The sequence below is a fragment of the Nothobranchius furzeri genome, chromosome 12 (genome assembly GCF_043380555.1).
Source record: "Nothobranchius furzeri strain GRZ-AD chromosome 12, NfurGRZ-RIMD1, whole genome shotgun sequence".
Classification (NCBI taxonomy): Eukaryota; Metazoa; Chordata; class Actinopteri; order Cyprinodontiformes; family Nothobranchiidae; genus Nothobranchius; species Nothobranchius furzeri.
The window spans coordinates 54,590,774-54,617,077 of NC_091752.1; the positions used below are offsets into that span (position 1 = coordinate 54,590,774).

Here is a 26,304-nt window from a genome sequence, read left to right on the forward strand (position 1 = left end):
CCCACCCTCGTCAAATCTAACCAATGAGAGAGACGCGTGTTAAAGTGCAGAAAGAAAAGCTTAGGGTCCTATTTAAATTTACAGTTTGAACATTTGCGGTCTGTGGTGGACAAATGATCAAAAAAACCTTGACAGGCGCCTTCACGATGAATTCAGCATAAACTCAAATGGGAGATTTGTCACCTTTAGGGGAGGAGGAGATAGTGACATCCATGCACAAGTATCATCAGCCACCAAGGGACCAATTCTCCACAGATCAGACCGTTTCAGATGATCGGCCCAGGCACAGGAAGCTCACCAGGTTCATGATAACAGTCAAGACGTTGGGTCTTCCTCTGCTCAGGCTGATGAAGCAGCAGCTGGTTTCTTTCAACTCCACCCAATCCACGTGATAAGCATTAAGGAGTGGAAATTAGGAACATTAGGAAATTAGTGGTACTTGGTGCAAGAAAAAAATAACGATAATCAAAAATTAGAATTAAGAAATAAACATAATAAAATAATAATAACAATATAGGGAGGCAATAATTAGAGGCGCAGCTATTTTATACAAGTCAGTGTAGGTACTGCAGAGTGGGTCAGTTCAGGTACAAACTCAACACAGGGTCATGTGACTGAAACAAAGCAATTGGAGTGGGCAGATCTACAACTGACATTTAGGAGTCTGACCGCAGAGTGGAAGAAACTGTTTTTATGGCGAGAGGTTATGGTATGAATGGATCTGAGCCTCCTGCCAGGGAGTAAGTCAAAGAGACTGTGTCCAGAGTGACACAGGTCTACTGTGATCCGACCTGCACGCCTCAATGTCCTGGAGGTGAAGTCCTCTATGGAGGGGAGTTTACATCCAATGACCTTCTCAGCAGAGCGTACAACACGCTGCAGCTTCCTCTTGTCCCTGATGGTAGCTCCAGCGTACCACACGGTGACTGAAGAGGTGAGGATGGACCTGATGACTGAGGTGCAGAACTGCCTCATCGTCTGTGCTGGCAGGTTGAATTTCTTCAGCTGCCTCAGGAAGTTCCTCTTCTTCTGGGCCTTTTCATGATGGAGGTGATGGTGGGCTCCCACTTGAGGTCCTGGGTGATGTTGGTGCCCAGGAAGTGACATGAGTCCACCATTGTGATGGGAGTGTCAGATTAGGTTATGGACGGGGACTGTGTGCTTCTCAAAGTCCACAACAACCTCCACAGTCTTCTGGGCATTTAGCATCAGGTTGTTGTGGCTGCACCAGGACACCAGTCCTTCCACCTCCATCCTGTAGGCAGACTCATCCCCGTCAGAGATGACGGTGGTGTCGTCTGCAAACTTGATAAGCTTGACAGACTCTTGGTTGGAGGTGCAGCCGTTGGTGTACAAGGAGAAGAGCAGAGGGGAGAGAACACAGCCCTGAGTTTCTAGTGAGGAGCTGAAAATGCTCATAAACACTGGGGCCAGCTCTTTAGCAGTGCTTTCAAGAGGCGTGAGACCCACTGAACTAAAATCCTAACGCTTCATTGACCATGCCAAAAAATAAAACATGTCTTGTTCATCCATGCTTTCGTTCTTTTTTTAAACACAGAAACAGTTTTGTTTACCTGTTTGTAGCTACGGTTTCGCCGACAGCTGCCGGCTTCTTCAGGCTGACGCTGATGGTGGCGCGTCACTTCCTTCTCCGTTTATCTGCGGGCAGCAGAGGACGTTGTCGCCCTCTACTGCCCGCTCTCCCCTCTCCGACGATGCAGTCCCATGCGTGGTCCAGCGTGTAAACTCCGTCGTCCCTGTTCATGGTCCCACATCCACGTCTCCTTATCTCTATTGCTTCCTTGATCCATCTTTTGTATTTTTGTTGTTCGGTGGTTATGATCCGTGTGCTGTCCCAGTCCATTATATGGTTTTTTTTTTTTTTTTTTTTTTTTTTTTTAAACGTGTCCTGTCTGGCTGTGAAGCAAGCAGAATTGATGTCTGAATGCTGGTAACAAGCCTTACAGTTTTACTCTCAGGTGGAGCATCAGAGCATCTGCTTTTAATGTCTCAGGTGGAGCATCAAAGAGTCTGCTTTTAATGTCGCACCTGATATTTAAAACTTTATTATTATTGTTTTTGAATGCTTTGTAATTTCGACCAGACACGGAGACAGAGGTGAAAGAGAAAGGAAAAGAGAAAAGGTGGGGAGAGAGGGGGTTAGGTGGGGGGGGGGATTCAACAAAAATAAACAATAATGAACAAGAGTCTGCTTCTAGACCTGCAAAATGAGACGAGAAAAAAGCAAAACATAACAAAAAAATGGGACACAACACCAATATAACAAAATCAAGCTATCACTGCGTCAACTTGATGAAGAAATATATAATCAATCATTGTTTAACTAAACAGTCACACGATAATATACCACAGTGCATTGAGTGCCCACCATAGTCTTAAGACATGTGTTGAACGTGCCCAAGCCCATACTTATGAGAGCACCATGTGAGCACCTGTGTGTGTACACGCGCTTGTTTATGTAAGGTTTATCTATAGGAGCGTCCAATAGAGAGTGTGAGGGACCACAGATCTGCCCCCCAAAGACGCGTAGGAGACGGGGGGGAGCTCCAAGTCCCAGAGATCCAGGCGCTGCCCCAGAACACAGGAACCCCAAGGAGCCCGCAACCAGAAAGGCCCCCGCCCCCCTCGAGAGGCACAGAGGATCGCCCCGGGGGGCCACAACCAGCAGCCGGCAGAGCCCCGGGAGATATCAGCGGCAAGTCCTCAGGCCTGCCCGCAGCCTCCCACCCCCTAGCCGGCCGAGTCCGGGACCCAGCGACCCGGGACCCAGGGGCGACCACCCCCGCCGGGGACCCAGCAGAGCCCAGGGACCCAGACCCCCCCAGGCCGCCACCGGGATTGATCAGGCAGATGCCAAAAATCTTAAACTCCCTGACCCGGGAGCCACGAACACTCAGGCAGACCAAGGCATCACACCCACACCAGGTGTGACAGGGGGGAGGGGAGACGAAGATCTATATCATCAAAGGAGGTCCCAGGAGAAGGGAGGAGTCAAAGGCCCCACCTGACATATACAGTCATACACAAACACAGTCACACACTCCCTCCCTCATGCTCACACATGCACATACAACCAAAGACTTACAAAAATACACGCCGGACACCCATTCATGCTCCCCATACACACCCTATTCACTCTGGTCCCGGTAATGCTGCACATGGGGTACAACCACCACCGGTTACCAGAGTTTGACCCTTTCTGCTGGGGTGCTGATGAGCAGGCTCCCCCGCCCACCGCCGAGCACAGCAACCCACCACCCCAGACCCCAACCAGACGGCCAGATCTCCCTCCTAGTCTCCAGCCCCAGGCAGCCAAGCAACAACAGAGGTGTGCTAAGACCCCCTGGTCTCCCTCCACCTGCTCCAACATAGTGTTGTGTGTTAATGAGGTGTATTCTATTGCTGTGGTGAGCGGGCAGTGCGGGCATTTTCTGGCCTATGCCAGCTGATGCCACTGCACCACCCTACTTGCACCCACAGCCCTTGGTGTCTAAATGCAGTTTAAAATTCGAAGTGGGCACCGGCACTCGGGAGGAGGCTGAGAACTCCCCCTGCCAAGTGCCGTTGAATGTGCTCACTCCCAAGGCCCTAAGTGTATGTTTGCGTGGAATGTCGTCGGTGGAAGTGCATAAGGTGCAAATAAAATTGGGGGGCAGGAAGCCACAGGAATGCGGAAATGGGGTCCATACCCGCACTCCTCGACTTGTCCACCCCCCAAGGTCCTATGTGCATGTTTGTGTGATGATGTGAGGGAGCAGGAGGAGAGAAATAAACGGGGATGGGGAGGAATGGCTGGTAGGGCTTATATGGTTTTCTCTTAAGCAATGATCTGTTACGGCTGACTTTTTTATTGTGCTTTCTGCTTCTTCTTTTGCTGCTCTTGTGTGTTTACGATTTGCCTCTTTCTCGCACTCCTTTCTGTGTTCTATTGTCCGTGTATTGAGTTGGCGTCCGGTTTCTCCTATGTATGTTTTATTGCATATTTTGCATGGGATTTCGTAGATGACTCCACATTTTTGTCCAGCTGATATTTTGTCTTTTGGGTGTACTAATCTGTTTCTAACTGTTGTGTATGGCTTTGTTGGTGTGTTTATGTTGTGTTTTTTCATTGTTGCTCTTATTTTTTCCGTTATGCCTCTGATGTATGGTAGGGTTATCACTGGTTTTGGTTCTTGTCTTTCTGGGTTTCTGGTTCTTTTTTTGGGTTGTTCTTTGCTTTCTGTTTTTGTTTGTTGTTTTCCTTTGTTTATTGCCCATGTCGGGTATCTGCAGGTCTTTAAAGCGTGTTGTATGTGTTTGTCCTCTTGTTTACGGTCTCTCTCTTCTGTTATTATGTTTGCTCGGTGATATAATGTTCTGATTACTGACATTTTGTGTATGGTGGGGTGTTCTGATGTCCATAATAGATATTGGTCTGTGTGTGTTGGTTTCCTGTATGTGTTTATGTTTAGGGTCCCGTCGGTCTGCCTGGTGATTTTCATGTCCATAAATGCTATGCTGCCTTCTGTTTCTAACTCATAAGTGAATTTTATGTTGCCCGTGTCGTCAATATTGTTTAAGTGTTGTGTTAGTGTTTCTGTTTGACCTTTTGGTATGATTTCCAGTATGTCGTCTACGTAGCGTTTCCATAGTTTTATTTTGCAGTTTGGGGGGGCGGTGGCTATGGCTTTTTGTTCCAGGTCTTCCATGAAAAACTCGCACAGGGTGGCTGATAACGGGTTACCCATGGCGAAGCCTTCCAGTTGTTTGTATATTGTGTTGTCGTATGTGAAGTAAGTGGAGTTAGCTACCAGGCCGGCAGCTGTCGGCGAAACCGTAGCTACAAACAGGTAAACAAAACTGTTTCTGTGTTTAAAAAAAGAACGAAAGCATGGATTTACAAAGACACAGCAAGAACACACCTAAGATGTCTTGTTCATTCAGGGCAAAAAGGCAATAATAGCAAAAAACGAAGGTAAAATAAAGTTATGCATTAACATTTAACTTTTTAAAAAAATCAAACATACATCATTTGAATTTTCTTTACTTCTTTAGCATTTTAAAGGAGCTCAGTCTGTTTAGGACGTCTCCCCGGTGAGGTTTTCCAGGTATCTGCAACCAGGACAGTCCCAAGGGAAGACCCCGGACACACTGGAGGGACACCTTGGTATTGCCCCGGATGAGCTAGTCCACGTGGCTGGGGAGAGAGAGGTCTGGTCCTGGGCCTCTCTGCTTAGGCTGCAACCCCCGCGACACAACCTTGGATAAGCGAAAGATAATGGATGGATAGATGTCATTTGGTGCATAGGCCTACTTCAGTAAGATACAGAAGTGCAAATCTCTTTAAGTTTGTTCCTTTGCGCCTCGTGATTTTTATCTTGAGAGGCGCTATAGAAATGATATTTTCTTCTTCTTCTTTCTGAAACAGTCAGTTGAATGAATGATTAAAGTACTTTAGATCTGTAAACAAAATAAATAACTGAGACTAATCAGGACAACCAGTAGAAACAATGAACCTTTTGACATTTCAAAAATCAAACATGACAGACTCTTTGATTTTAGTGGTGCATTAAGAGTAGAACTGCTGTGCACAATAAAAATGGATTTATTTAACTTCGATTAAAGTGTTTTGAGGGTATTTTAATGTTCTTTAATTGTTTTAAATCCCCTGCAGCATCATGATGGGATTCAGTTCTGAGCTTTAAATCCATAAATCTCTGCTTGTTTTTGAGTCACCTCCTGATAGATCTGAGCAGAGCCACGCCCTGTTCATCTAAAGCTTTTGGACAGATGTCCTAAAATGATCTTCAGGCGTTCTTTGATACAAAACAGACCTCAGAGCTACAGTCAGCAAGCTGTGAAGTTCTTGAGGCAGCCTGAAGCAACAATCCACACCACCAGTCTTCACACTGAGACAGTTGTTGCCTGAAATGATGTAAGGGGCACAGTGACTCAGGAGTTTATTATTATTATTATTATTATTATTATTATTTATTCACTGTTGAATTGTTACTTTACAGCAAGCTTAAACTGAAATGAGATGCTAACACAGCATTAAAATACGTTGACTCCCACTTTGACTCAGACATGAAACCAACTCAACCATATGACTCTTTTAACCATTTAATTTCTACTTCCCGCCCCAAGAAAAAGAAAATATTGTGGGTGGGCTTTATTTATATTCATCTGAGGCAGTTAAGGTTTCATTATAATGAAGAATAAGAAGAAGGAATTATTTTTATATAGCACTTCTCAAAATAAAAATCACTAGGCGTTTTACAAGAGCAAATAATGTATGGGATTTGTTATTTACAATGTAAAGTAGAATTATAATGAAAAGTTATATAACTATTATATATTTAGGGGTACCACTTATCAAGGCTTCAAAACCGTACATGGACTCAATCAACTGGTTGATCTGCCATTCGGGTTAAGAATGCAGATTATGGCAATAAAGGCTAATAATCACAATTTTTATTTTCTTCTCATTTTAAATATGTTTTCAATCTTTTTTTAAATCTTTTTTATACAAAGAGCAAGTCACCCCCAAATCACATTTTTTTGCTGATAAAACTATATAAAGGAATGTCTAATCATGCTACAGACACGTGTAGTCAATAATTTGGCAGTTCATTGCATCTTGGTTAAAATTAAAATATTCTGCCTAAAACTGTCAGTGTTGCACCGTCGTCAGGGAAAAATTCTGCACTGTATTTGAATTTAAATCTGCCACCGCTATTGGCTAAGAGGTATGCTATGATGTCATCTGGTATATTACGATGTCATAATGCCATTGTGAGCCTATGTGTGTGTGTATTTGTTAGCGGCTCCGCCCTCTCGGTCTGCCAAGCAACAGCATTTGTTGCATTTTTCAAACATGAAGTGGGAGTGAAGTAAGTTTCTTGTAGGGGGTGACTTGCTCTTTAATGTTTTTTTTGTGAAGCGCCTCATGATTTTCGTCTTGAGAGGCACTATATAAAATATTGTTTTCTTTCTTTCTTTATAAAACAACAATGTAATGTAGCTAGGTCAAATATAAACAAAGAGATTTAAAACTGGCGCCGTTTCTCGATATGCATACTTGAACATTTATTTGAATGTACTTGTCTGAAGAAAAAAGAGAAGAAGAAGAACAAAGTTTATTTAAATTTTTGTAAATTGATCAAACATGCAGCAATTCATAACTCAGAAAACTGAAAGAAGAATCCAAATTCTTCAGGATGTTTCATAACTCGTAAAACTTCTGCTCCTTTTGGGAAAAGTTCACATACATAATAAGGAATGGTCCATAGCATAACCCAGTTACACAAAGAACTCAATATAAACATCACTACAATTAGTACTCTTGAAATAAAAAAGCAATTAAAACTAAATGTATTTTGGACAAATGTGTGACTTTTGATTAAAGAGCAAGTCACCCCCAAATCACTTTTTTTTTGCTGACAAACTATATAAAGGAGTGTCTAATCATGCTGCAGACATGTGTAGTCAATAATTTGGCAGTTCAGTGCATCTTGGTTAAAATTCAAATATTCTACCTAAAACTGTCAGTGTTGCGCCGTCGTCAGGGAAAAATTCTGCACTGTATTTAAATTTAAATCTGCCACCGCTATTGGCTAAGAGGTATGCTATGATGTCATCTGGTACATTATGATGTCATAATGCCACTGTGAGCCTCTGTGTGTGTGTACTTGTTAGTGGCTCCGCCCTCTCGGTCTGCCAAGCAACAGCATTTGTTGCATTTTTCAAACATGAAGTGGGAGTGAAGTAAGTTTCTTGTAAGGGGTGACTTGCTCTTTAATATGATCTCTGCTTGGTAGTATATCTTGTTTTTCTGTACTATTCACCACTTTTACTGGTACTTGGTATTTTGTTCCACGTTTAACTTGCATTAAAATATTTTGAACTTTAAAAAAAGTTAGTTTGAAAAAAATAGTGTCAATTAAAACTTTAAATAGAAAACTGAAATTGTTTATTCGAGCTGTTTTGTTTACTCCTTCTACCTGATGGTGGCACCAACTCCCCGTAAAACAAAAACAAATCCATAGAAACCAAAGCACTGCTATCGAGGTGAATAAAATCTACAAGGTATAGCCAATGACGTCTTCAACAGGGAGCCCGTGAGTACTGTACGCATGCGCATTTAGAAACTTCAATGTTAGGTTGGCATCTCTTGCGCATGCGTAAAACTCGGAATGACCACCATGGCCAATCCTTAAAAAATTTCTGGGCTACATCGAAACAATGACCAGCCCCTTTTTAACGAGGATTTCAGCACAGCCGTCGTTACATTACGTGTAATCAAGATTACTAACTCGGGTTGTGATACTTTTTTCGTATTTTAACCGCCTGTTGCTGCAAACACCGCGTCCGAAATGGACCTCAGTGAGATCAGCGGAGAGGCTAAATCGGCCATTAATAGTTGGCGTTATCGCCACCATTTCACGTACAAGGCAGATCAGGGGAAAAATATCATCGTCCAATGTAATCTGTGTCTGCCGAGGGTTAATCTGCTGTCCACGTCGAAAACCTCCACGTCAAACCTAAAGAAACATTTAGACGTAAGTCACAGAAAGTAACGTTACCGTGTCGTTCTCTCGCTCACCTGGTTTTAATGACCAAAAGACTCAATGAATGAGTGATTCGCCTTGTTAAATCGCCAGTAATGGCGCCCAAGGGGTCACGGAGTTCAGCTGAGCTTAGAAAATTAAGATGTGGTCTGTCATATGATTCCTTTGGCTTACTTGAAAGTGAAAGTTTCTAAAAAAAAAAATTGTCTCATAAACTGATCACACACACATCTATTGCTTCTGATGTCAACATGACGTCTGTCACTTTGTCTTCCAGAGGACACACTTGGGCTGTGAAGCCTGGCCTGACGCCAAGAGAGGAAGGAAGAAAGAGGAGTACAATGGCGAGGAAAGCAGACACTGTCAACTCAAAAAACTCAAAGCTGAGATCATCTCCAAATGCCTGACGCAGTCAAAAATAGACGATCTCATCTTCAGCTTCATGGTGGAGGACTGTCAGCCGTTCTACATGCTGGAGCAGCCCGGTTTTAAGAAACTCATCTCCAGCTTGACCGAAGGGCTTAACGTCATGGATAGGGTGACCCTGTTCACCAGGGTGGACCAGGCTTTCTCCAAGATGCGGGAAGAGCTGACAGCCAAACTCAGCAACATCCAGTACGTGTGCACCACAGCGGACATCTGGACAGCCGGCACCAGAAGCTTCTTCGGGATGACGTGTCACTGGATTGACACGGAGTCTCTGGAGAGGAAGTCTGCTGCTCTTGGGTTTACGCGGCTTCAGGGCAGGATCACGTACGACACCATCGCCGGACAGATACACAGCACTCACATAGCGTACAACATCGAAAGTAAAGTCCAGACCACAGTCACTGATAACGGCAGCCCCTTCGTTGGTGTCTTTAGTGAGTTTGCGGTGGACAGCCCGGAGAGTGAGAGTGACATTGGGTTCTACGAGAACGTGAGCACGGTTTTGGAAGGTGAGCCGGACCAGGGCGTGCTTCTGTTTCAGCCCCCTGTGCAGCGCTGTGCGTCACACAACTTGGAGCAGATCATCTCTGAGGACTTTTGGCAGGCCATCTCTCAGGGGCCCATGTGCCAGCTGCACTATAGCTCCATGGCTAAGGTGTTTAGCATCTGGAACAAGAGCCACCTTCTCCAGGTCGGAGTTGATGCAGCAGAGGAGATCGGAAAGATGGCCCTCATCGTCCCGGCCGTCATTCGTTGGAATGTGGAGTACTGTGCTGTACAGAAGATCGTCTCTCTCAGCGAGCGGGAGCTGACGGAGCTCTGCGCCCGCCTGGAGGTGGCACGCCTGCAGCCAGAGGAGATGGCCTTCCTGAAGGAATACGTAGCTGTGTTCCATCCGCTCGCATTTGCTTTGGAACTTTTCCAGGCAGAGCAAAAGTGCTACCTGGGGCTGGTCATCCCAACCGTTCTCAGTCTGAAGAACAAGTTGAATGAGCAGAAGGACGCAGCAAACTACTTTGGCGATGTCATCAACAGCATCGTGATGGCCATCGACGTACGGTTCCAGGAGTTTTTCTCCAGCATGGAAGCAAAGATCGCGACAGCGACGACTCCACAGTTCCGCCTTTGGTGGATGGCGGCGTCTGAGAGGGAGGAGATGTGCTCCCTGATGGCCACCGAGGCGTCCCAGATAGATCCCAGCGAGGTGACTCCGGCCAACCCCACCCGCAATCTGTCCACCATCAAGTCTGAGGACGACTTCTTCAGCTACGGGTCTGCGAAGACCACCACTCAGAACCAGCAGCGGGGAGTGATGGAGGAGATCCGCAAGTACGTGGAGGGGACCGGGAAGAGCCTGGAGTGCCTGCAGGATTTTCCCAGAGTGAAGCAGCTCTTCCTGAAATACAACACCACGCTGCCGTCCACGGCTCCCGTCCAGCGTCTCTTCAGCGAAAAAGGCAACCTGATCTCCTCGCAGAGAAACATTCTCACTGATGATTACTTTGAACGCATTCAGATTTTGAGATACAACAGGAGCGTGTGCTCTTTGATACCGGAGTGACCTAACTCTTTTGGACCGTAACGCAGAACTAAACCAGAATTACAAACAAAACTTATTTCAGGCACTTTGGCCCAGATTTGTTATCAGATGTTTCTGTTTCGATTTGCAGAACGAAGATTTTTGACAATCTCGGACCCTGACATCTGACTTACCGTATGCCCCCACTTGTGTTGTGAGGTTCAGCAGTTATGCTTTTTTTCTACAACTTCTAACTTAAAAAAATGCATCTTTTGTGTTTTTCATATATAAAAAAACTGAAAATCGATTTGTGTTTGCATCTGTGAGCTCTTCTTCCACACGAACCGATAGGAAGCCGCACGTCATTTCACCTGTACCTTATTTGCACGTGGCCCAGCTGCATGCACAGATGCTGATTGGCTTTTTTTTATGTGAGGAAGACGTAGAGCATGCAGCAGCATTCCTCACCGTGCGCCCAGACATCAGATTAGAGCTTTGGTCTCATTAGGACGGCCAACTTGAGACCAAACAGGAGGCTGAGAGAGAATACGAACACACTTCTATCTGTGCATGGGCCAAACATGCTAAACTAACCACAGGATTAGCTTGTTCTGTTCATTATTGCATGTATGAATGAGGCGTGTAAAGTCTTGGGACTTCCTGCAAGTTTGCTTCCAGCCAGCTGTGAATCTCAGACGCTAACTGCACCTCATCGGATAAGACCACAGCTCGACTGCAGAGTCACAAAGTCACAGGTGTTTTTGTGAAGTCGTTTCAGGATATTAAAGCAACATTTTAGGAAAAACACACTCAACATTGAAGAATTTAGTACAAGTGAGGTTCTTCTGTGTAAAAAAAAAAAAAACCCAACAATTTATTAGGTCGTTACTCAAGAATCTTGATTAAAAGGGTATCCCTTAAACCAGAGCATGAAAACCTGCCGACCTGAAGGATTTCACTCAGCCTTGGCCTGATTTGTCTGCTCGTGCTTCAGGGTTCTTAGATTTTCACTAAAATCAGATTAAAAACGTTGTGAGGGTACGATTGGGAGGTTTCCCTCCAGCGTAGATCGGTGATTTACACAAACTATATCTCAAAAAGACTATTTAACTATCTAATTCAAATTATTGATGTAAATAATCTGTGTTTGCAGACAAAAACTTAAGTTTTATTGGCTGAATTGAAGACTTCTGTGAAAAATACGTGCATGAATAAGGAAGTGAAAAAGTGTTTGTGTGGATTTTAAGAAGTATCATTTCTATAGCGCCTCTCAAAAATCACGAGGTGCTTCACAAAAACAAAACACGTAAAAAATATAAAAAAGAATTTAGAAAATGATTAAAAATATATTTAAAATGAGCAAAAAATAGGCAATTGTGATTAAAAATGTAGAGAAAGAGAGAGTGAATAGGAAAGAGGGAAATCAGTGGATCCTGAGGAAGGTGGAATAGGTGGGGAAAGCAGAATAAAGAGAGAGAGGTGAAGAAGGTCATACAAAAGCCAGCTTGAACAAGTGAGTTTTCAGCTGTTTTTTAAAGGAGACCACTGAGTCCACTGATCTCAGGCTCAGGGGGAGAGAGTTCCAGAGACTGGGGGCCACAGCAGCAAATGATCTGTCGCCTTTGGTCTTTAGCCTGGAGCTGCACAACCAGTAGGCTTTGATCACTGGACCTCAGGGACCTGCTGGGGGTGTAGGGACTAAGAAGATCACCAATGTAAGATGGTGCTTGTCCATGTAGGGCCCTATAGACCAGAACCAGGATCTTGAAATGAACCCTGAAGTTGACTGGCCGCCAGTGAAGCTGGAGGAGAAGCGGGGTGATGTGGGCGTATTTGGAGGACTTGGTCAGAAGCCGAGCACAGGCATTCTGAACCACCTATAGACGGTTCAGGGAGGTTCTGCTCAGACACGTGAAAAGAGAGTTACAGTAGTCTAAGCGTGAGGAGATGAAGGTGTGGATAACTGTCTCAAGTTCAGAGCGGGACAGAATGGGACTCAGCTTAGCAATGTTCCTGAGATGGAAGAAGGAAGAGCGAACAAGAGAACTGACATGAGAATCCAGGGTGAGAGCTGGGTCAAAGGTCACGCCAAGATTCCTGACGGAAGGTTTGGTGTGAGAAGCAAGCTGACCAAGAGAGTCTCTGACTTTGGGAACCAGCTTGTCTGGGGCACAGATGAGGATCTCAGTCTTATCTTCATTCAGCTGAAGAAAGCTCCCAGCCATCCAGGTTTTGATAGAGTCTAAGCAGGTGTGTAACAGCTGCAGCTTAGACTTCTCATGGGGCTTAAAGGAGATGTACAGTTGGATGTCATCTGCATAAAGATGGTAGGAGATTCCTTTGAAGGAGCTCAGGATGTGCTGAAGAGGAAGCAGATAGATCAAATAACCATTTGATCCAATCTGGTTTATACATTACCAACACAGATTAGCTACAAATTAATCATTAAGCTGAAATGAAACATTTTGTTGTTGCCGCTTCAGAACAAATCCTTTGACTTTTCTCCACTTCTTACCCGACACACAGCAACACCTTCGTCAGAATTACCCAAATATGCAGCTAGACCTTTTTATTACAAACCTTTCAGATTATTTCATTTAAAGCTGAATGTTTGAACAACTTTAGTGGAACGCTTTAATCTATAGACATTTACGTCCAGTGTTTATCAGTGACCTCATAAATGACCAGATAATGAGTGACCAGTTTTCCAGACATAATCTGGTTCCTGAAACCTGTTACTCCTGCCCCCTGCTGGGCACAAGCATGTACTTCACACTGACTCTGTAACCAAACAGCTCAATAAAACAGTCAGACTGAAAGTTTGACCCAAAGGTTTAATGTTTTAAGAAAAAAAAACACAACTGGTATAAAGTATTACTAATACCGGTCATCACACATTAACACACACTTAGAGCGGGATCATGTTAGGCACAATGTAGGTGCAGGGTTTACAGTGTGTGTGTGTGTGTGTGTGTGTGTCAGTTAATTTAACCCATCACCGAGCCGTTGCCTACTCAGTCCTCTAATGCTTCCTCCCTGTTTTACAGAGCAGCGTGGCAGAGGTAGATACTGAGCTACCCATCAGCCATCTTGTTTCCAGGCAGACAGAGTGGTGCTGTAGTACAGTAAAGGTGGGGAAGTACCAGAGAGAATCACAGACATGGCTGAGATAGTTTATTCCTTTTAGCCTCCGGTCACTGCAGGAGCTGCTTGGTGGAGCTGAAGTGTCCCAGGTTCTCACAGGACTTCATCCAGCGCTGGACGTTCGCCGGAGCCGAGGACGCCGCGCAGCTCTGCAGAACGCAGCAGTAGCAGGCCACGTCGGCCAGGGAGAACTCCGGCCCGGACAGCCAGGGGCTGCGACCCAGAGCGGAGTTGAGGGCCCGCAGGACGGCGGCCCGCTCCTTGGAGCTGCCTTCTGCCAGCTGGAAGAAGGCCGTGTCCACCCAGCTGTCCACCAGCGTAGCAGCTGCAGGGTCACTGGGATACGGAGCCAGCAGCTTAAAGAGGAAGCGTGCCACGCTGGCCTCCCCCTCAATCGGACACATGTTATGGACGCTGAACTTCATCTCCAGCTTGGGAACTGCAAACACGTCAAAGAAACGAGGCGTGGTTAGGAACCTTCTGTTGTGTTTTACATCGTCAGTAACAATCCAGAGACTGAAGGAGACCCCGTCTTTGTTCCTGAAGATTACAAACCTTCACCTCTTAATCACAGTCAAGGAGCTGAGCATTGTTATTGTTTATCATAATTCCTCTGACATAGTGAACTGCATGGTAATTAAGATTTATAATAATAGGAGTCAAACAGCAATCCTCCCCCACACCTAGTCAGGAAATTACAGCCTGATTAAAGCAGCACGGCCGCTGCAGAGAGGATGCGCGGACGTTCCTGCTCCTGGTTTGATCTTTTAACAGATTTTAAAGCAGTTAGAAAATGTAGCCTCAAGGAAAAAACGTAACACCACGTCTGACTTGTGTTTGAATATTACTTCTACTTATAGAAACAACTAAAGTGAAATGAAAAGACAGATATTCATGTTTCGTGATGAGAAATCAGCTGTGGTTTCAGTTAAAGGCTGTGATTTGTAAGGGCTAGCAGACACGGCCCGGTCTCCCACCAGATATACTTAATATTTCAGCAGAGTCGGTGGGAGACGAGCTGCTGGCTGAGATGTCAGGAGGAGCTGCAGCTACCAAGAAACCAGGAGAGGGGGAAGGAACAACACATATCAGGACTGAGAGCGCTCTAGAAACAGAGAAGGGTTTGTGTTCAACGGCAAGGACAAGAAAACTGAACAACACAGGAAATAAGACTTAAACCAAAGTGAATTCCTGCTGGGTTCAAGCGGCTCCACCGGCCGCAGGCAGCAAGCAGCAGAGGTAGGAGTCATGTGACTTTGTGTAGTCACTTGACTCCGCCCCATCTGGTCCATAACACTGTGTCTTAAAGTAGCTTTCCGGAGTTTTCCCCTTTCGGAAATGATGTATGATTTTTCAGAAATCCGTAAAAGTGATTGTCTCATCCTGCACTGAGATATAATGTAAGCAATACATTATTTTTTTTTGCTAGGCACGCCCCTGCCCCGCAGAGCTCTGTGGAATAGGAAACGTGAGTGCCGACCAGAACTAACCAATAGCGTTAGACGACCGCTTCCATGCTTCAAATTTAAGGAATACCTCGGCTGATGCAGAGTTGATGAACTTTTCACAGACAAGTCTCTAAAATATAAATATATGAGAACACAACATGACATGAGAATAATACTGGTAAAACAATGTGTTTAAGCTGTTTGTCGGCTACAGATGCACTTTTATAAACAAGAAACGTGAAGTCACCATCTTTAAAAAAAAAAAACGGAAGGAGAAATTATTTGTGTGATATGCATGTCAGCCACTAGATGGTGCCATGGGATAAGAGAAGTACTCCGGAAAGAGACTTTAATGGGACATGAGTAGGGCTGGGGGGTAAACGATTATTTTTAAAACGATTATTCTGACGATTATTTTATCGAGTAGTCGACTATTCTAATGACTATTTAGAAAATTAATCTAATGATTATTTTTCTATTGCACAATTAACAAAAACCAGAAAATCTCAAATAAATTCCTCAAAAAAATTGATAAATTCTTACTGTAAGAGAATAAACACTACAGGCCTTCCATTTTGTATAACACTGCTTTTATTGTGTTGGTTGGTTATGTTCTGGTGACGTGTAGAACTTGGAAGTGCAGGCTGCTGCCTGAGAGGTGGTAGAAGATGGAGTGTCTCCATGCTGCTTTGTTTTGGTCACTTATGAGCGTGAGGCGAGTGGTCTTACGGGTTAAACCAAACTCAAGGTGATATTTTACACTAAACCGAAAACCCACAACACTCTAAATGTAATAAAAGGGAGATCTACACCACAAAAAAGATGAACTCTAAACCAAAACGTAACAGCTTATCCCAACGCAAGAAGCTGTTAGCGAAGATGCTAATAGTAGCTTTACCAACGTTAAGTTCAAGTTACCAAGTTTAAATAAACCAAAAACACCCAGCAGCAAACAGACCAGCACGGAGGAGAGACTGCTAGCACCAAAACAGCTCTCCTCATGTCTGAAAGAAGCTCCTTAATAAAGGGAGAAGCGCTCCCGGTGATTTTCTACATCTGCGGTAGAGACGAAGCAGCGCATCTGACCCCGGAAGTTGTTGTCCGTTGCCGGGAGACGAAGGGGGGCAAAACAGGAAAATAATCTAGTAGTGGACGGACGTTGTTCCGGGTCTTCGGTATTTGGCGGAGATGTTAGTGAAGGTGGAGAAGAGGGCGAACTAGAGGAAAAACAGGCAGATTCCTCCTCTATTTACAAACTCCTGGGGATGCAACAAGTGGGCGCGGTGCGTCGACTAACGGATCTGACGTCGACAAATTTTTAGAATCGAGCCGTCGACGTCATCGAGGCTTCGCTACAGCCCTAGACATGAGCATCACTTACTTACACACATCTTCTCTCTTTTAATTAATGCTGAATATGACGACACGGGCAAAAAGACGTAGTAAAAGCCGTACATTTCTGCAACTTCTAGTTCAAAGAAAAACTTTTTCAGTTCTGCTCACGATTTATGATGTGTTAAACCAGTTGTCTTTGTGGTCGTACCATCTTTCCATATAAGGGTGAAGCCCAGCTGAAACAGGTGGCGGGCGTAGCTGTCCGGATGGCGTGGGCCAAGGCAGGATTGGAGCTGTGGCGGCACGCTGCTAACTGAGGAGTGGACATGAACGGTGGAGAGCACCCGGTAACGCTGAGACAGCAGGCTGTGGAGAACCAGCAGGGTCAGGGGGGGCCGAGCTGGGTTGGCGTTGATGACGATGTCCCGGAGAGCACCAAGGTCCTGCAACGATAAGGCTGTGAGTAAATATGTCTTTTATGGCTAAACCACTACAACTACAGAAGGTGCCCCTCCGTGCTCAGATGTGAAGCATGGAGGCTGCATAAGTTACAAGAGGGTCAGGAAAAGCATTTAGAGCCGTGAGGTACAGTACCTTCAGGGATGCAAACACCTGCACAGAAGATCCTTACCTCCCCCAGAAGTGTGTCCAGGTCTGTGCTGCCTTCCAACATGATGGAGCGGGAACTTTGTGAGGAGAAGCTGCTGCTGACTGTCACGTCCAGATCGGCATCAGGTGTGGTAACGGTCTTAGCGAGGCCCTCCACGGCTGCTTTTAGCTCATACAGCTTCCTCAGGATCTCGTCCTGCCGGGCCTCTAGAGCGCTGACTGCTGGGTCCACCTCACCGTTCTGGGGACAAACAGAAACGTTGGAGCTCTACTGAAATGAACAGTGAAACGATGTGCAAATCCAGGTTATAACAATCCCATCACAGTACAGATAACTGCTGTTACTATGAGAAAGGAAGACGGCTCACAATAAACCCAGTTAACCTTCAAGTACTACAGAATACTTTAACATCACTTCAGAGTTTCCTAAAGTTGATTTTCCAGAAAAACAACATCCACCAACGTTGGTGTTCACTAGGGATGTGTATTGGTGAAATTCTGGCGATACGATACTTATCACGATACATGGGAGACGATACGATATATCACAATATATTGCGATACATTCAGTCGGACGATATTAGCGATTTTTTTAGACTAAAATTATTGTAGGAAAATTCAATAAACGGTCCAAACTGATACCTAACATGATTAACATGAGGTATCTGAACCGTAATAGAGGGATTTACATTTCAGTGGTGGAAACACACTCCATTGCACACTACTGCTGACTAGCGGACGGCATTTGATTTGCACCAAAAGAAAAGAAAATACACAGATGTTTGCACGTAAATTCTTCCAAAAAAAATCGATACACAGCTTTTGAACATCGACATAATATCGCAGGAAAAAATTTCGTGATATATTGCTATATCGATATTTTCTTACATTACTAGTGTTCACACATTTTGATTCTTTAGAAGACAGAGCCTAGAGCCGTTACCATCTTGGTAGGGCGTCTCTGAGGGGAACTGTAATTTATTTAAGTAATTACCAATAAGCACTGAAAGGTGCTGATGAGAGGAGGGTTTGAAAGCAACCGTGGATGATGCTATAGGGCAGGGGTGAGGAACCCTGGTCCATCGAGGGCCACTATCCGGCATATTTTAGTTTTAAACCTGCTTCAACACACCTGATTTTATTCAGCAGGCTTCTGCAGAGCTTGATGAGCTGTTGAACAGGTGAATCAACCACTGAATCAGAAGTGTTGGAGAAAAGATGTGCAGGATACCAGCCCTCGAGGACCAGGGTTCCTCACTCCTGCTTTAGGGTTAATATACGACATGAAGAAAACAAGATAATGATAAAATAAAGTAGATCTGCTAATAAATGGGGCTCATGTTGTGATCTAGTGAGCATTATAAGCTGAGGTGTTTAGATGTTCGTGTGTGTGTGTGTGTGTGTGTGTGTGTTTGTGTGTGTGTACTTGTATTTTTAGGTTTATGTGGACAAATTTGAACTTTTAACCAGAAGTGTGTGGACATTTTCACATTGTGGGGACATCTGGCTGGTCCACCCAATGATGAAATACCCTAAAACATGGTTTTAGAGATATGGTGAGAATACACTTTTGTTTAGGTTAGGAGCAGATCAGCAGTGGTTGTGGTTAGGACTGATGTATGGGTTAGGCGTAATACAGTCACAAACATGAAAAAAAAAAGAATGAATGGAAGTCAATGGAGGGTCCACACAAGCATATAAATACAAGTGTGTGTGTGTGTGTGTGTGTGTGTGTGTGTGTGTGTGTGTGTGTGTGTGTGCATACGTGCGTGTGTGTGTGTGTGAAAGAGAGTAAGCCTAAATTAAGAATTGTTCCCATAGTCCGACCTGCAGTAGACGATATCTGTTCTGCAAGACGGTCTAGCCACGCTCCACTGTAGCCAGCAGGTCTACCATTGGTCCAAACAGTTTAGCCAATCACAGCACTCTCTGTTTTTGATGGAAACAACTTCTACTTGTTCATTGTTGTTGTTTTTTTATTTGAGTAGTAAGAATATCATTGAGACAAGGATAAATTATTGCCATGTAGCACAGGAATTACAGAGGTTAGTTTTGCAGTCGGCAAACGAAACGGTCAGCAAGGTAAAAAAAAACTTTTCTGTTTTAAAAAAGAACTAAAAATGGAATTAGAAACTAGACACAGCAAGAAAATACCAAAGATGATTACAGAGAAGTGTTTTCACTGAATTGTTCTAATATTACTGTTGAATAACTTTGGTCACTAATGTAATCTGACTCAGTAGGAGCTTATTTTTCTGCACAATGATCTCAGAGATGAGGAGTTGGGGGTGTCTCAGCGTTTTTTTCTGCCAGCTCTGCAGAGGGACAAGCCTTCGTCCTGAGTTCCTCCCTTTGGGAATCTAAAATATTCCCAAACAGGAGACTTAAAGCACTTCCTAGGTGGAAACGGAGCAGTCCCGGAGGGTGTTAAAACAGGTTCTGCTTCTGCTGCGTGCGTCCGTTCCAGTTTCACTTTTGTTTTGGTCCTTGCGGGTCGGGCTACTGTCTGTTTTAATTGGTGATGTTTGGGAAGTCTTTAGGGTGGGTTACCTGCAGTGTACCACACTGCGGTTAATAATCAAACCGGTTAATGCCTGAAACACTAGTGACAGTAAAAGCAAGGGTTTCTGTAAAAATACCCCAAAACATGAATGTCTCTCTAACTTAAGACCCTGTCGTGCAGCACGATGTCACTAAATATAAATGTACACAACTAATTGTGCAGCCAACAAGCAAACACAAATGAAGGAAAAGTCCTGGAGAAGATTCACAGCTGGCTGAACTTGTATGTTCGGTACTTCCAGGCAGCCAACTGACTTTCTGCTATGCAGCCTACCATTGATGATGATCATCACATTAGGAGGTAATTAATACAGCTCATGTCTAAACATGACCAGGGCTTGTCTCAGCTTAGCACTCTTTACATCTCTCTTTCAATAAAAACGTTAACCATAAAAAGTAGTTTCATCAGTTTATTATCACCTTAAACCCAAAACAGAACACACTAAAACACGACAGAAACTCACATTTCAATCACAAAAAAAACAAACCCGAGTTGTAATCTGAGATGCCACAAGATTTTAATCCGACTTTTTAAATGTAACTTCATTTCAACTATTTTAATCATTAATGATCATTAATTTTCCTACCTATGAGACGCCGAACCGACCTCAGGTTCTCCCTGCTGACTCAGGAGTGTGTGACTGGTTTTTCAGCTTCACAACTTACTGTTCTGCCTTCAGCACTGCACCTAAATAGCATTTCCACCTGAAACAAACTAAAGAATGTGGTTCCACCCTAACTTAGTTATGTTTATTAATTAAATTAAACTAGACATGGCATCCTGAAGCACCAGTAATTCCCAACAGTATCCACTTTACTGAAGTTTCCACTTCATAAGAACCAACGTCATATTTTTCTACGATTGTAATATTTAATTAAAAGTCTAAACCCAATATTTGTCATCTGAGCTATTTTCTGTTTGTTCCCTTGCTTGATGCAGACCAACAACTGAACTCATGTTGGCATTAGGGGCCGGCTGATGTATCAGGCTGATGTTTACCTTTTTTTTTTTTTTTTTTTTTTTTTTTTTTTTTTTTTTTACATCGGCATTAGATGATATTTGTTTTTAGTAAAGCCAATTTAAGTCAGGCACATCTTTGGGCAGCCCGGTGCTGTTGCAGAATTTAATGTAACTCATTCACTACCAATGACGATTAAAGTCGTCATTTGCATTTTCTTTTTTACTGTTGGGGCATCGGAACGAGCCCCCGCACCGTGAGAACAAACATCTCAGCTCTAAAGCCGATCTTCATCCACATACTTCACACGTCACATGATCAGGAAGCAGAAAACCCATGTGTTAGGAGATCGTTTTGGGCCGCTGCTGTAAAAAAAAAGAGGCACGAAACGGAAAAGCTTCTGCCGATCGCAATTCGACAACGGATTATGAAAGAATGGTTAACGCTCGAAACACGAGGATTCTTCCTGATGTAAGAGGCGAATCTCAGATTTATTTTGCCGTCGACATCATCCTAGCGTGCAATGTTCTGTGACTCTTAAAAAACAGTAAAAACGGTGAGAAACGCTGGCAGCGAAGGGCTTTACCGATCAGGAAACGGCTGGCAGCGAATGAGTTAAACTAGGGCTGCATGATATTAGGAAAACCTGCAATATGCTACAATGCCATGGCGATATTACTTGTGATAAATAAAAACTTAACTCAGGAACAAAATAATCAAAAACAAAGAAATAAAAAAATAAATTAAAAAATGACTGAAAATCATAAAAATGACTAAAGCAAAAGATATGAGGAAAGGGAGAAAAAAAGAAAAGAAAAGAAAAGAAAAGGCAATCAGTGGATCCCAGGAAAAGCAGAATCAGCAGAAAGAGTAGAACAAAGCTAACTCAGGTGTTTGCTAACCATCAAAATTAAGTGCCGTCTGCCTCGGGGGCGGGCATCTAACCTATGAGAACCCACCCAATTGGCCAAATGGGTGAAGAGCTCTATTTGATTTGTTAAAAAAAACTCATGCTTCCGTTTGATTGACAGAATGTGTAGCAAACATTTGAGCTGACCATTCATTGCGATATTTATCTGTTCTTTGTGATATGCATATTGCTCATGCTGATATCGCGACAACGATATTTTTGCTATATATTGTGCAGCCCTAATAAAAAATGTATTTTTACGTTCACATATAATATCTGAATAATAAATTCTCTAAATTAACTTTTTTAGGTGTCTGACTTTAACACTGAGCGGTGCACGGAGTTAAGATTTAACAGCTGGTTAAATCAGAGTTCAAAAACTGATTCAGCTTCAGAAATTTTGAGCACCAATTGATATTATTAGTGATATTTTAGCATGAAAATAAGGTATGAAATGTTTAGTTATGGACCGTGAAAATTGGCACATAAAAATCGGCAATACACATCGGCCATCGGCTGATCCTGTCTCCTACATATCAGCATCAGTATCCGCCATAGAAAAACCAATATCATTTGACCTCTAGTTGGTTTGTTTATCTGCATTTAGCTTTTAACCAAAGGGACCCACTGCCTCTGAAATATTTTTTTCAGCTGCCTGGTGAAATGTGCCCTTTCGTGTCAGCATTCTGCCGGTAAGTCTAGCAACACAAATTGTAAAATGCTGCCAAAGTGAAGCAGATGGAGTGGATTGTTGTTGTTAACTGGATGAACTAGGGCTGCTCAATTAATCGAATTTTAATCACGATTACGATCTGAGTTTTGAACGATTATAAAAAACATAAGCCGATTATTTGCTCCTCCCGCTTGCGCTGCCCTAAGTTGCAAATGAAGCGCTCCTCACAGTGTTGCCAACTTAGCGACTTTGACGCTATTTCTAGCAGCTTTTCAGACCCCCTTCTTGACTTTTTAATCCTAAAAGTACCTAGCGAACATCTCAGAAACATCTCTGGTAACCCTTAGCTACTTTCTGGATAACTGTCGTCGACATTTCCTGCAGGTTAGCTAAACACTCCGCCTGTGCTCCGGACCGTTCTTCACAACATTAGGAAAGGGAATGATGCAGTGATGTGTCGGTCGCTAAAGACAGCTCTTGGAGCCGGCTCCTTGTTGGATTAACCAGAGTGAGTGACACACACACCGCACCTGCGGTCTCCTGAGCAGCTAAAAACAGCTAAATGTGCGCGTGCGGCGTGCTAAACACACGTGCAGCTTGCCCGATTGTGTGAGACCGGGATGGGGGGGTGGGGGGTGCAGCTGTGGTCGGGACAATTATTACATTAACTGATGGACTTGTAAATAAATAGTTTATAAATAAGGTAGAAATAAGTTCCTCACGCTGATAACTAATCTCTCTGAGGACACAGTGCTACAGCACCTTGACACGACTCAATAAATGTTATGTAACATTTTGTGAACATCAGTTTATTTGCATTTATTTGTTATAAATGCCACTCTATAATTCTTGCTGTCAGTATTTGCAAGATATTGGTATTTGGGTCTGTACTGGTTAGACTTACATGAGTTAAACCAAGGTCTATAGCCCTTGGGTCATAGACTATGAGCTATAAGTATATTGGTCTTTTTATACTGGGAATCAGGAGTTCTTTTAGTGATCATCTTGTTTCTTATTTTTGTCCTGATTGTGCCCTGAGCAGTTTTATGACTGAATAAAAACAAATAAAATCAAATTAAATTGAAAAATCGTCCTAAATAATCGTGATCTCAATTTCAGTCACCATAATCGTGATTATTATTTTTGCCATAATCGAGCAGCCCTAGGATGAACAATGACTGAAGGAATTGAAGACAGCAATGCACAGTACAATTGGTGTATACACAACTGTTTGATTGCGTTAGATGTCGGATTCATGCAGAGTTTTGTGGCGATGATATTATCAGAACCCCGCTTCCAGGGCATAAAGAAGGCATAAAGTAGAGCTCGAGGTAGCAGAGATGAGATTCTCTTTAGAAGAGACGAGAATGGATCAGATCAGGGATGAGTTCATTAGAGGGACAGCTCATGTTAGATGTTTGAAGATAAGATCAGAGAGGCCAGACTGAGATGGCTTTGCCACATAGAGGATGGATAGTGGGTGTAGGGTTGTCAAGGTAACCGGTGTAGTGGTAAACCCCGGTAAAAAAGTTGACAATAATAATAACCGTCTTTTTTGGCTGCGGTGTAGGCGCGGTGACCCTTACCAGCGACCGTATCATCTGCTGAAGTTGCCGGCGGCACATGCGCGCTTTGTTGTTTACAACCAAAACTTTCTTGAAGCTAAAGCTGAAATAATGGCCAAAGGAGGAGACGGCAGCGCTCAGGACATTTATTATCCCTCAAAGATGACAAAGTGGGAAGTACGGGCATCTTTTGGATATTTGAAGAATGCCGAGGGACAGTTTATAGAAGACGGCTATCCTGTTTGCAGCACGAGCAGAAAAAGTGTCTGTGAAAGGCAGCAACGCTTCAAATCTCATGACACATCTGCGTGACCATCACCCACAACTCTACAGTCAACGCGCAAAGTAAGCTAACGTTAGCATTTTAGCTAAAATGCGTGATCCGAGGATTTGGGTTGAGGGAGAATGCAACGAGTGGCTATATAAAGCAGCCGCAGCGCCGCTACCTGCATATAAGCCGTGTCGCGGACACCGCCATGTTGAAATGACGCTATGCATTACGGGGCTCCCAGAGGCAGATAGGAGTTGGTCTCTCTCCGAGAATAATTATGAATTTAACAATGATTACTGCCTGATGACATTTTCCCTTAATCTGCAAAGCTCACTGGAAGGACACAAACCGAGGACAATATTTTCCTGATATAGGGTTTATTACTCAAGTAAGGGTAAAAAAGTATCTGATTAGAAGGGTACTTGAGTACTGAGTATCATCTGATCTAATATTTTTAAAATGATGACATCAAACAGACATAAAATAAGAAGTTATGGGCAAATATTGGTATTTTAAAGACTAAAGGGGAAAAAATGTAAACAAATAAACAACATAATTACAAAATAACAAATTGTAGGCAAAATTTAGACACAAACTGAGGACAATATTTTCCTGATACACAGGGTTTATTTGGTTTCCTGAATTTCCCAGATGAATTTAGTTTCCTGAAAATTTAACATGTTTAAAAAATACCGCGATACCGAAAACCGTGATAATTTTGGTCACAATAACCGTGAGGTAAAATTTTCACACCATGACAACCCTAAGTGGGTGTAGTGGTAGAGGGACGCTTATGGACAAACTGCCAGGCAGGAGATCTAGAGGGAGCCTGAATAGCGGATTTATGGAGGCTGGTTGGAGGAAGAGGATGATGGAGCCACCTGAATCGCTGTGGCTGCCACTGAAGGAAATGTCAAAAATGAAAAGAAGATGACTTGTTAACCTAAAATGTCTTTTTGAATGAATGAATGAATGAATGAATGAATGAATGAATGAATAAATAAATAAATAAATAAATAAATAATAAACCACACACACAAAAATTTAGTCAGTTCTTTAAAATGAATTTGCACGCACTGGCAAAATGTCGCTTTTTGATGCTTTCTTAGTTATTACCTTAGTAATAACTATTATTGCCTTATCAATAACTAAGGTAATAATGGAAAAATCTACATTTTTATCTTACAATTTCCTTTTTTCATATTTTCATTTAGCAAAGATGCTACAGAGGCACTGCCACATGTAAATAAGGTAGGGTGTTTGTCCACAGACACATAGGTCTGACTCAAACCTAGTATTTCAACACGAACATGCAGGAAGTGCTTTAAAACACAAACCCACGTGGTGTCATCACTTTATAAACTGATAAAAGCAGCTTTAACTCAGGAAGAGTAGAGGTGCAGTAATGTTGCGTCAGCTATGGCATTACTCATGCTAAATTAGCTACATGCTAACACGCTGCGCTACAGAAACGTGTACTTATAAAAGTCCCCAGACCCAAACAGGAGCTGACAAAAGGAGAAGTTTGTCTTATCTACTATTAAATCAGTGAAGTTACCTGAAGCGCGTGCTCGGAGCTACGGCTGTCCCCTTGCTGCGCGTGGATATGCGGTAACTTGTACATGCAGGTTGGCAAATCAATCTTTATGTCATCCCCACACGTGGGCTTTACCTGGTACATGGGCATGGTGGAGGACACCTACAGTTGTGTCAGAGACACGACGGGGAAAACAAAAGGAAACGTGGACACAGAAGACTTCTGGGGATGAGTGATGGAGATGACAGGCAGCAACAGCAGCTACCAGAGCAGCAGCGCACACCGGAAGGAGGCCACGCTGTCGTCACTTCCGGGAGGGGAAACAGTCAAGCAAAAATCTGATCTGTGATTTTTTTAGACACAGTCATACCCTATAATTATTGTTGTTATTATTATTATTATTATTAGTAGTAGTAGTAGTAGTAGTAGTAGTAGTAGTAGTGGTAGTAGTTGTAGTGTTATTTCCAGTGACTGAGACATCTTGTAATATTTGTATTCCTCTTCAGTTCTTACCCAGGCTTTCATCCCCTCTGTAGCAAGAATGTATAACTCCTCAGTCTAAGCCAAACTGGCGTCACCCTGGTACACAATAACATCAATGCAATAGTCAGTACGTGCCCAATACTTGTGCAGTATCGATTTATGTCGGTCTCCCTTACTGTATGCTGCATAGTTGGCGATGGTGGCACAGGACTTAAGTGCCTGCCTCGTGATCGGAAGGTTGCAGGTTTGAGCCCTGCTCAGTCTGCTGCTGTCTTTGTGTCATTGGGCAA

General features: G+C 43.4%; 3 protein-coding genes across 6 annotated transcripts; 1 reads left to right on the forward strand and 2 right to left on the reverse strand.

Annotated features, from left to right (window-relative positions):
* Positions 1-46: 46 nt before the first annotated feature.
* Positions 47-8,865, reverse strand: LOC139062173 (uncharacterized). 3 transcript variants are annotated; one of them, XM_070542713.1, is made up of 3 exons: positions 8,606-8,865; positions 5,835-5,925; positions 47-5,259 (listed from the first exon to the last, which is right to left on the reverse strand). In XM_070542713.1, exon 3 carries the CDS (start codon positions 4,746-4,748, stop codon positions 3,744-3,746), a length of 1,005 nt encoding a protein of 334 aa, XP_070398814.1. In that variant the 5' UTR covers positions 4,749-5,259; positions 5,835-5,925; positions 8,606-8,865; the 3' UTR covers positions 47-3,743. The 3 variants fall into 2 exon arrangements, with proteins under 3 accessions (XP_070398814.1, XP_070398816.1, XP_070398815.1); XM_070542714.1 differs by lacking the exon at positions 5,835-5,925.
* On the forward strand, positions 8,196-10,825 carry zbedx (zinc finger BED-type containing X). Its single transcript, XM_015945733.3, has 2 exons — positions 8,196-8,561; positions 8,848-10,825. Exons 1-2 carry the CDS (start codon positions 8,376-8,378, stop codon positions 10,558-10,560), a joined length of 1,899 nt encoding a protein of 632 aa, XP_015801219.3. The 5' UTR covers positions 8,196-8,375; the 3' UTR covers positions 10,561-10,825.
* A 2,507-nt stretch (positions 10,826-13,332) lies between these two features.
* Positions 13,333-26,027, reverse strand: aimp2 (aminoacyl tRNA synthetase complex interacting multifunctional protein 2). Of its 2 annotated transcripts, none has more exons than XM_015945731.3 (4): positions 25,667-26,027; positions 17,077-17,295; positions 16,654-16,888; positions 13,333-14,101 (listed from the first exon to the last, which is right to left on the reverse strand). In XM_015945731.3, exons 1-4 carry the CDS (start codon positions 25,679-25,681, stop codon positions 13,713-13,715), a joined length of 858 nt encoding a protein of 285 aa, XP_015801217.3. In that variant the 5' UTR covers positions 25,682-26,027; the 3' UTR covers positions 13,333-13,712. The 2 variants fall into 2 exon arrangements, with proteins under 2 accessions (XP_015801217.3, XP_015801216.3); XM_015945730.3 differs by having other exon boundaries at positions 25,553-26,027.
* Positions 26,028-26,304: the final 277 nt, after the last annotated feature.

Coding starts and splice junctions, on each gene's coding strand:
- LOC139062173 (XM_070542714.1), bottom strand. CDS start 4,748: ATGGGTAACCCGTTATCAGCCACCCTGTGCGAGTTTTTCATGGAAGAC.
- aimp2 (XM_015945730.3), bottom strand. CDS start 25,681: ATGCCCATGTACCAGGTAAAGCCCACGTGTGGGGATGACATAAAGATT. Junction 17,296..25,552: donor GCTCCGAGCACGCGCTTCAG/GTAACTTCACTG, acceptor GTTTGTCCCCAG/AACGGTGAGGTGGACCCAGC. Junction 14,102..16,653: donor CACCCTTATATGGAAAGATG/GTACGACCACAA, acceptor ACGTGTTTGCAG/TTCCCAAGCTGGAGATGAAG.
- zbedx (XM_015945733.3), top strand. CDS start 8,376: ATGGACCTCAGTGAGATCAGCGGAGAGGCTAAATCGGCCATTAATAGT. Junction 8,562..8,847: donor ACCTAAAGAAACATTTAGAC/GTAAGTCACAGA, acceptor TTTGTCTTCCAG/AGGACACACTTGGGCTGTGA.